The 10,534-nt window shown below is 40.7% G+C and overlaps 1 protein-coding gene across 1 annotated transcript; it reads right to left on the reverse strand.

Moving 5' to 3' along the window:
• Positions 1–3,366: 3,366 nt before the first annotated feature.
• On the reverse strand, positions 3,367–6,919 carry LOC145429418 (ubiquitin carboxyl-terminal hydrolase 37-like). Its single transcript, XM_080302811.1, has 6 exons — positions 6,429–6,919; positions 6,213–6,336; positions 5,975–6,126; positions 4,598–5,869; positions 4,271–4,428; positions 3,367–4,184 (listed from the first exon to the last, which is right to left on the reverse strand). Exons 1-4 carry the CDS (start codon positions 6,530–6,532, stop codon positions 5,740–5,742), a joined length of 510 nt encoding a protein of 169 aa, XP_080158937.1. The 5' UTR covers positions 6,533–6,919; the 3' UTR covers positions 3,367–4,184; positions 4,271–4,428; positions 4,598–5,739.
• Between the last annotated feature and the right edge of the window lie 3,615 nt (positions 6,920–10,534).

Below are 10,534 nucleotides of genomic sequence, written 5' to 3' on the forward strand. Positions count from 1 at the left end.
TGCTCCCTAAATTCATGTACCTATTCCAGAACGTTCCTATTTTTCTCAGGTCTTCCTTTTTCAAAGCGTTGGATGCCATTATCATGCCTTTCGTTTGGGCCTACAAGCCCCCCCGCATCTCGAAGTCTCACTTGCAAAAGCCCTCGGACGAGGGTGGTCTGGGCCTTCCAGTTTTCAGACATTATTACTGGGCCTGTAATGCCAGAGCCTGGGTCTTCTGGAATCTGCCTATAGTTGGTGATGCTGTGGGATGCAGGTCCAGCCCTAAATGGCTCGAATTGGAGCTTAGCACTGCTATCGAGCACACTGGAGCATCCTTGCCAGCTATCTTATTTTCAAAATCGGTTATTAAAAGTGCATGTGATGACTTTATTCTTTGCAACTCCGTAAAAATATTGAATCAAATTAAGAGAATCTTGAACCTCCCGGTAGTGTCAACTTTTGCCCCGATCTGCCACAGTCCTAGCTTTACGCCTAGTACAATGGATGCTGCTTTCAAACAATGGCCTGTCAAAGGGTTAATTGCTATAAAGGATCTTTATATTGACAATCATTTTGCCTCTTTTGCTCAGCTTCAGACAAAGTACAATCTCCCTACAAGTCATTTTTTTCGGTACTTACAAATTAGGAATTATGTCAAGCAAGCATTCTCAAATTTAGATACCATCCCCATACAGCATGTCTTTTACAATATGATGAACGAACCTCCCACCTCAAAACACTTAATTTCTCGGCTTGTCAACCTTTTTTCTTCGGCAGCCCCCTCTTGCCATATTAAAGAGGCTTGGACAAGGGACACTGGTTTGGTTATCTCTGACGATCTATGGGCTGAAGTGTTAAGTCGGATAAAACTATGCTCTGTTAACGCCCGGCTTCAGTTAATTCAATTTAAGGTTGTCCATAGACTGCACTATTCCAAAACCAAATTGAACAAGATTTTTCCTAACGTTTCCCCCAAATGTGATAAATGTAAACTTGTGGACGGTACTCTTGGGCATCTTTTTTGGTCCTGTTCTACGCTTACAGCCTTTTGGACTAGTATTTTTAGTTTCTATAGCACTGTTTATGATAGGCAACTGTATCCTGACTGTCTTATGGTGATCCTGGGCTGCTCCGGCGACTCCTTGGCACTTCCCTTTGCTGTTCAACAGGCCCTCATGTTTGGTATGGTGATTGCCAAACGTTTGATTCTGGGGGAGTGGAAATCTGCCTCCCCTCCCTGCTTCAAGAGGTGGCTCGAGGAGATGGTCTCCTGTCTATACCTGGAAGAAATTCGGTTCTCTACGTCTGATTCCATGGAGAAGTTCAGGAAGATATGGGGGCCCTTTATAGACCACATTAAGAAGGACAGTCCACGCCCTGGGTCCTGACCACATTGTTTTAACTGCTTTCATTCTGAGCTGTTGCCCATAACTGTTTTTGCATGATTGTTATCAGCTCCTCCTAGCGATCTTTGGATTTGATCTTGTGGATTGGACTCACTAGATTGTGAGTTGTTTGACATGTATACCAGTTGCTTTGTTTGCTTCTCTGCTGTTTTTAATAAGTGCTGGCCTTGTACCCTGTTGTGTGGTTTGTTGCTCTGTTTTTTTTTTTTGTTTGTTTGTTTGTTTTTTGGTTGTTATTGTCTTTATTGTCTGTGTTCTTCTGTCCCGCTGTTTGTGAATGTGTAAAAAAATTTTGAAACTTGCATAAATAAATACATTAAAAAAAAAGAAAAAAAAAGAAAGAAGAAACGAGTCAGGGATGCATAGCAAGCACAACAAGACACCAGCAGCCCAGACCTTTCACCAACTGAAGACATTTGCAGCACCATAAAACATGACAGAGAAGAGCTGGGACTATGTGAAAGGGTGAAGTGCTGCAGTAAAGTTGCAATGGTCCTATCTTTTATACAGTCTATAGTTCACTCTATTCGATTACCCTTTTCTCATGTTTTTGTTAGTTAGGGAGATAAGACATTGTTATTTGGTTTTATTCTTTTCATAAATAAGTTTTGTACATCCTTTAGATACGGTCCCTTTTGTTTGTTGTTTTGGGGTCCACCCCGAAGCTGTAGTTCGCTCCTTTCCTTTGTTAGAATTCAATCACTGTGAAAAAAAATCACCATCAAAATTGTACTGGTTGTGTGATGTGCTGCTTGGGGTCAGACAGGGGTGGATCACCCTTATATTATGGTCTGGCCACCCTTAGACAGGCCATAACACTAACTAAAATGAAAATTAAAACTAGACTTATAACTGGCTGGCTGGTGTCCTTACCAGTGTCCTTGGGTCTGAACTGTGGGCTCCTCTTTCCAGGTGTTCGTACTGCCTGAGTGGCACCAAGGTGTGCTGTCTTGCCTCTTTTGGGTTTTCTGCATGTTTCTGGCTCAACATGCAAGTATCCACTTCTTGACGTTCGCTGTTGGTTGCAGCCACTTGAGGTTTTTGGGCTCATTTGGGTTCTCAACACTGGGCGACTTTGATGGGAGTGAAAGCATCCTCACAACATAAATCACCACACTACCTGCTTTTGTTTCAGGTTTTTTCTTTATCCTTGTTAACATGTTTGGGTACTGGGTTTACCTGTAATGCATTTTGTGCTCCAAAAGCTGTTATTTTGTGCAGCTGTGCTCCAAAAGCTGTAAGCATGACCTTTCTTATCATTAGATTAGCTTAGAAAAGCTTTGAGTTTGATTTTGTGTTTGTGTTTTGCAGGCACTCAGGAGAATAAGTCATGATGTTTCTTGTGTTTGTCATGTTAGTATCTCAGTGCTTGTCAATCACCAGTCAACAGTGTCACCACTGTGAACAACATCCTGCGACTGTTTGAGCCAAAACCTTCGAGAAGTCCCTGCAGCTGCTTCAAAACTCATCACTGAGCTCGATCTCTCTTTTAACACGCTGGAGACAACAATGAAAGATGACTTTCTTTCATATGCTGCTTTGAGGGCTTTGCTGATGAAGTTCAGCCAAAACAGGAAACATGCAGCAGGAGACAGTAACTTGTTAAAATGTTATAAAAGGTACAATTAAAGATTTTCACCCTACAGGGTTGTCAATGATCCAAGGATAAATGTCTAATTTGGTCAAAAGTTTATAAGCCATTTCTGGAGAGACTGCAGTGGAAATGTTGTCACTTTTGGACTTTGCTACCTGCAGCTAAACATTTGCAGCTAAATCATTTATTTAAAAGCAGAAGCTGCAACTGATCGAGTGAATGTTTGTCTGAAAACTTAAACTGAACTCCAAGCGTACCATTGCTCCAGCTTACCATCTTTACCTGAGTGAATCAGTTTGTTGAACAATCTAAATGATTCAGAAACTTCTGTGACATCAACTTAACTAAGGCTCATTACAAATTTCACAAAACACTGCTGAATACTTTTAATATTTTTTTTATTAGTTATTTTTGTTTTGTTGTTATTTTGATTTTAATAAAACAAAATAACATAAAGAATCAAATTGTTTCTTTGTTTTTTTAAATTTAATTTATTTTACAAATAAATTAATAATAATATTAATAATAATAACAACAAATTAGTGCTGTCAGCGTAAACGTCATTAGTTAAAATGACGTTAACGCTGACAGCACTAATTTGTTGTTCCAGAGAGCAAGCCAAACACTGGTCTAGAAAAGGACGATCTCTAGTAGTGCTGCACTACTAGTAGATTTTGTTTTAACCTCCTAGGACCTGGTGTCCACATATGTGGACATAAGATTTATGAGACCAAAATACAAAATTTTGCTCTTCAAAAACCTGATATCCACTTATGAGGGAGGACATTACACTGCCCCTGTTCAATCGAACTTTAAAATGAATGTCCTCATATGTGGATCTCATTTTTTTGAGAAACAAAAAAAAGATAGTCCGAATCTGATGTCTTTGTTTTCACATTCATCAGGTCCCAATCAACCCAAATGGCACAGAGAAATTAAAAATGCATGCCATGAAAGAGTTCAGGTCTTAGGATGTTAAAAATGTCCCTGCTGATGAGACCAGTGAATGTGGGGCGACGGTGGCAAGAAAAAACTCCCTCCTGGAGGAAGAAATCTTGGGAGGACCAGGCTCTCTGGGAGGACCCTTCCTCCTGAGGGCAATACTTACCAGTACTTGTCCTCCAGTGTGCGATGGTGGGCTGGGACGAGTGTTGTTTCTTCTCAGCATGATGATGACCTTCCTTCCATTTCCTGTTTCAGAACTGAGAATGAAGACAAAACTGGTTAACAAGGTAACAGGACATTTAAAAATTCTCTCACTTCAGGATGAGATGCTGTGTCTTCTTACGTTTCTCTTGTAAAACAGCATGTAGGCCGAGTGCTGCTGTTCCTCACAAGCTGCCGATCCGGTTGTGTGGAGCACCTGTGCGTCATTATAGGTGAGCCAGCGATCTGATGTAGAGTGCTGACTCTCCTCAGGATGGACAGAACTACAGATGTAGTGTCCTGAAATCACATTAAGACAAATGAATCCAACTTCTGGAAGTCAACTGATTCAAGCAAACAGTGATTTTGACTTAGTGCGTCTTAGAACATCAAAAGCTTTTGTGTGTGAGTCCTTCACTGAAAAGTAGAAAGTTTTCATTTTCTGTTTGTAACAAGTCTGTTGTTTTACCTGACTCTGTGCCTCCATAATGATTGATGATGCTGACAAGACTATAACAGCCACCACCCTGAGAAGGAACAAATCCAAAGAGTGTTAGTTTCACAAAGTCTCACATCAGAGCCATAATTAAGCTGATTTGCTGAGGCTACGTCCACACTAATGCGTTTTCGTTTGAAAACACATCGTTTTCTCTCCGCTTTGACCTCCCGTCCACACTGAGATGGCGTTTTCCTCAAGGAAAAACACAGCATCTTGAAAATGCTCTCGAAAACGCACACATTTCAAAACGGAGTTGTCCCGTCGCAGTGTGGACACTCGAAAACGCAGACTTTCTAAAACGATGACGCATTTTAGCCATGTGATGCAGTCATGTGAGCAATTAAACAAAGATAGCCGAGTGCATTATACAGCGGTTGTTTTGATTGCTCTCAACTTTGACAGCCCTAAAAAAGATTAATATCAGTTTGTACATGCTCCGGATAGCTTTTCTTCAAATTCTGTAATCCTCACTCACTTTTGCGCATGCGCAGGACTGGAACGTAAGCGTTTTCGGCCGTTTCAATGCAGACGCACAACTATTTGAAAATGACTGAAAACACTAGTGTGGACACGGAGTTTTCAAATCTATCAGGGCTAGTGTGGACGTAGCCTGAGACGTTCTGCAGTCTGTTTTTACCTGATTGGATGGCACCACCAAGTCCCTCTGCAGCCTGACGGGGTCATCCACCTTCTTAATGTTGTAGGTTTGTGTAAAGCCAAACCTCTTCAGATGCAAGATCAGGACTCTGGCAGAAAAGAAAAAAAAAACACAAACAAGGTAGAAAATAAGAAGAATGAGTGTCAAACACAAACAGAAGATGGGAGAAAACGACTGCTCAAGTATTGTCTCGAAAAACTCTGATATTTGATGCGCCACAGTTTGGAAACCTGGTCAGTCGATCACTTCTGATGTGACCTTACTCACCTTGGCAGTGTATCAAAAGACGACTTCAGTTCTGAGGCCGTCCCTCCACAATCACAGCGAAATTCTATTTCTTGTTCCTGAACAACAGCACAGAGAAAACAGGCTTTATGGTAGAAAGAAATCTCAACATATGCACACACACATACGCACAAACACTAACAAAAAAGGTGTGTTAAGATCGCTGACACTACAACTCTATTGGAATTTGTGATCTTACCTTCAAGTATGTCTCTAACATGTTTATAATAGACCCCTCTGGAACAAGGTCAAGAGACAAGCTGGTGAAGTCCTCGTGCTGTGATGATTGGTGACCACAGCTACACATTTCAGGAGTAACGTAGTTAAAGTAAAGATCAGGTAGGTGGAAAAGAGGTATATGAAAATATTGCAACCAGCTCTGCGTTTCTGAAAGACAGGCTTACCTCTTGCATGTCCTCATGTTTTCCATTTTAAAAATGTGATGCTCTTCTACTGGGCAGGTATAACTTTGGCCCAGGAGAGCTGCGTTCCTCTCCAGGTGAGGTGCGAGCCTTTTGACCTCATTGAGGAACAATGTTAGGAATTCATGAGCGTCCTGAAAGAAAAGCAGAGAGATTTAAAACAGTACATCAAAATCAGAAGGTAAAGCAAAAAAACAAAATGTCCAAATAGCTGACGCACTTTCTGTGCACTGCCGGTGTATTCAGGAGCTTGACTGCTGAATGCCTTCTTAAAAGCTCTTAGGTGGTGATCTTTAAGGCCATAATCTGTTGACTCATGACAGTCCCTGACATCAATGAGCCTTCTGTAGAAAGGAAAGGGTAAACAGACATTTCTGCTGTTAGATCTCTTTGTTCTTCAGGTTTTTGAAGAAAGTAGAAGGTTGACGTAGCGCACCTTAAGAGCTGAGCTTCTGGATCTGTGCTCCACAAAACCTCCTGACGCCTGATGTCTCTTATGAACTCCTCAATGTTGAGGAGGCTCTGCAGGCAGGAGTTCATATAGCAGGTGTTTCCGATGTTTGGAAACCTGACACACACGCACAACGTTTACAGTATCAGTGTAAAAGAATTCATTTTCTCCACTTTGACAAAGTGAGCTTTGGTCTTTGTGCACCACGTGTACTCACCCGAAGCAGTCTATAGTCCCAGTTTGACTTTCTATTATTTCTCCACCGCATGCTACACTGCTCCAAAAAGGTAAAAACACAAACACAAAATTAGGAAAGATGTCAGGATGCTGAGCAGTGTATGTGCATGGATGCATGAGCTTTGAAGTTGAAACATTTTGGAGGACGTCTTTCTCTTACCTGTTAAACACATGCTCCCATCCACTCTCTTGGTCCAGAAGCTCCATAATCCAAGTGTCCCAACTCAGGTCTGCTGGGATCGTTTCCGTGGTGCTTCTTACCTGATATAAATATATAGGACATAGCTGTGTGCCTCATTGCTCTTAATTGCTCTCATTTAACTGTGATGAGTAAATGCTTGATGACAGTGACTCTTTCCATAAAACATACCTTCCCGGATTTAAAAAGAGTCTTCACAGTGTTGCTCTCTGCCTCTGCATCGCTGTCAGTTTGCTGCAGAGGACGAACAAACATAAGTTTATTAAAAAGTACATTTTAAAGAGAATGTGTATTTCATATGTTTTGTGTAAAAGCAAACCGAGGAACAGCAGAAGATGTGTCTCCATTTTCTCTTCTTTTGGCCATTTTCAGGGTTAGCTGGTGTGGCAGCAACAGAAGCATCCGGGATGCTGATGAGGACAAAAGTGTAAATGTTGTGGAAATTTATAAGAAGGAGTACATTTTGCTAATACAGATTGCTAATAAAAGTGAATAACTGTAATGGAATACCAACATGAACAAAATCATGTATTTTATACATTTACACTCTACATTTTCAAACGCTAATCTCTGCATCCATATAAATAATAGACAAGACTAGAAGGAGTAAAAAAGATGTAAATACACAAGGTGGAAGAAAAATGCCAATAAAAGGGAAATAAAAGAGCTCCAACCAAACCACTGCTATAAATATCTCCAGCAGCATTAAAGAGTGGCGCATTTCTTTACCTCTGATGAGACGTAGAAGGAATTTCCTTCTCTGCCACGTTTTGTTTGTGTAATTTCTGTTTAGAAACAAGAAAAGCAACATCAGTAATGGCATAAAACAAACATACCAAGTGGGTCTCTCCATGAAAAGTGTCCAGTTAGAGAATTTGGTATTATTTCATATTATTTATCACTTTAGTGAGCTGTCAGCTCATGAAGCAGATATAGGAATATCTTTAAATAAAATAAAAACAATTTATTCATGCCTTAAATTGAGTTTTAAAGTTTGTCCTATGAAATACAAAATCCTTCATTTGGTTCTGATCAAAATTCAGTTTTTACAGAAATCATCCATGAAGCTTCAAAAATGCTTATTCACCATAAAAAATATTTAGAGAAACATCCTGCAAGTCTCTTCGAACTTACCTTTCTGTGAAAAAAAAACGTTTAAACATCTTTGAACTTAATTTGAGGACATGGCTGTGTGCTAAATTGCTCTTAATTCTTCTCATTTAACTGTGATGAGTAAATGCTTGATGACAGTGACTCTTTCCATAAAACATACCTTCCAGAATTTAAAAAGAAACCAGCGACACTTTTTTTGTGTCTTCACAGTGTTGCTCTCTGCCTCTGCATCGCTGTCAGTTTGCTGCAGAGGACGAACAAACATACGTTTATTAAAAAAGTAAAGTCACTTTAAATTAACAAGTGCAATTTAAAGAGAATGTGCATTTCATATGTTTTGTGTAAAAGCAAACCGAGGAACAGCAGAGGTGTCTCCATTTTCTCTTCTTCTTTTGACCATTTTCAGTAACAGGAGCATCCGGGATGCTGATGAGGACAAAAGTGTAAATGTTATTTTTCAAAGTGCAAATTTTTAACAAGGAGTACATGCTGGAGATTGCAGATAAAAATTAATAACTGTAATGGAACAAAATCATGTATTTTGTACATTTACACTCTACATTTTCAAACGCTAATCTCTGAATCAATATAAATTATAGACAAGACTAGAAGTAGTAAAAAAGATGTAAATACACAAGGTGGAAGAAAAATGCCAATAAAAGGGAAATAAAAGAGCTCCAACCAAACCACTGCTATAAATATCTCCAGCAGCATTAAAGACTGGCGCATTTCTTTACCTCTGATGAGACGTAGAAGGAATTTCCTTCTCTGCCACGTTTTGTTTGTGTGATTTCTGTTTAGAAACAAGAAAAGCAACATCAGTAATGGCATAAAACAAAGTATATGGTATGAAAATACAAAATCCTTCATTTGGATTCAAAATTCAGTTTTTACAGAAATCATCCAAGAAGCTTCCTTAAAAGTTTCAAAAATGCTTGTTTACCATAAGAAAATATTCATAGAAATGTGCTGCGAGTCTCTTCAAACTTACCTTTCTGTGAAAAAGAAGTTTAAACATCTTTGGACTTGATGTGATCGCAGCCAAAATCTCCTCAGCTTTGCAAAAGTTCAACTGAAAACAAGCAGTCAAAGGTTGTATATTTATAAACTTTCAGCATAGAACGTTCATACCCTGAACAGCAAACATCATCATTATGATGTATGGGGCAAATTTGCATATTTTGGAATGTATGCTCATTTGAACTGTATGGTGCTCGTCTCCAAGCAACTGCTACACAAAACAGGTCAAGTCAAGTGGCTTTTATTGTCATTTTAACCACGTGCAGAGGTGCTGTACAGAGTGAAACGAGACAGCGTTCCTCCGAGACCCTGGTGCTATATATGACATATACGGACAAACCCAGGACTACATAAAGTGCAGTGTGCATAAATTGCAAAAATAAACAAGACAAAACAGTGCAAAACGTGACAGAACAGGACGAAACAGACACAAGACAATGGAAATGTGCAAAATGCTGAGTATTGTGCAAAAGTAACTTGGTGTCTGTATGTATGTATATGAGTGTGAGATACTGCAGATAAGTGCTTGGTAGTGACATGTGTGAAGGTGTGCGTGTGCCAGTGCAGTCACTGAGTGTTCAGGGGTCTGACGGCTTGTGGGAAGAAACTTTTCCGTAGTTTGGTAGCGAGGGCCCGGATGTTGTGGGACCTCTTTCCAGAAGGCAGCAGGGTGAAGAGTGTGTTTGAAGGCTGTGTGGGGTCCTCCAGCAAGCAGGTGTTATAAGGAGGGGAGAGGGGCTCCAATGACCTTCTTAGCTGCTCTCACAATCCGTTGTAGGGTACTGCGATCCAATACGCTGCAGTTACCATACCAGACAGTGATGCAGCTACTTAGGATGCTCTCATTAGTCCCACTGTAAAAGGTGGTGAGAATGGATGGTGGGAGATGGGCTTTCCTCAGCTTCTGCATGAAGTAGAGACGCTGCTGGGCCTTCTTGGTTATGGAGCTGGTGTTGAGGGAGCAGGAGTGGTTCTCCGCCAGGTGGACACCAAGAAATCTGGTGCTCTTGACGACCTCCACAGAGGATCCATTCATGTTAAGTGGGCAGTGATCCCACTGTGCTCTCCTGAAGTCAACGATCTCTTTTGTTTTGTTTTGGTGTGCTGGGGGAGCAGCACAGCAAAGAAGGACTCATCCAGGCTGGAGAAACTGATCAGGAGGGCTAGCTCTGTGGTCGGCATGAAGCTGGACACTCTGGTGACAGTGGCAGAGAAAAGGACATTAAAGAAACTGATGGACATTATGAACAATGCTGGGCATCCTCTGCACATGGCCATTAACAACCAGAAGAGTCTGTTCAGTGACAGGTTGCTTCTCCCAAAGACAAGAACTAACAGACTTAAAAACTCCTTTGTCCCACACGCCATCAGACTGTTTAACTCCTCTCTGGAGGGGAGAGGGAGGGGAAACAGGAGGACAAAGGAGGGGGGAACAACTAAGCTGTAGTGCCTCTTCACCTCACTGTGCAATACCTTTTGTGCAATACTTTTGTAAATAGTCAACAGTGCAATAGACTCAATA

Source organism: Astatotilapia calliptera, chromosome 6, assembly GCF_964374335.1.
Source record: "Astatotilapia calliptera chromosome 6, fAstCal68.1, whole genome shotgun sequence".
NCBI lineage: Eukaryota > Metazoa > Chordata > Actinopteri > Cichliformes > Cichlidae > Astatotilapia > Astatotilapia calliptera.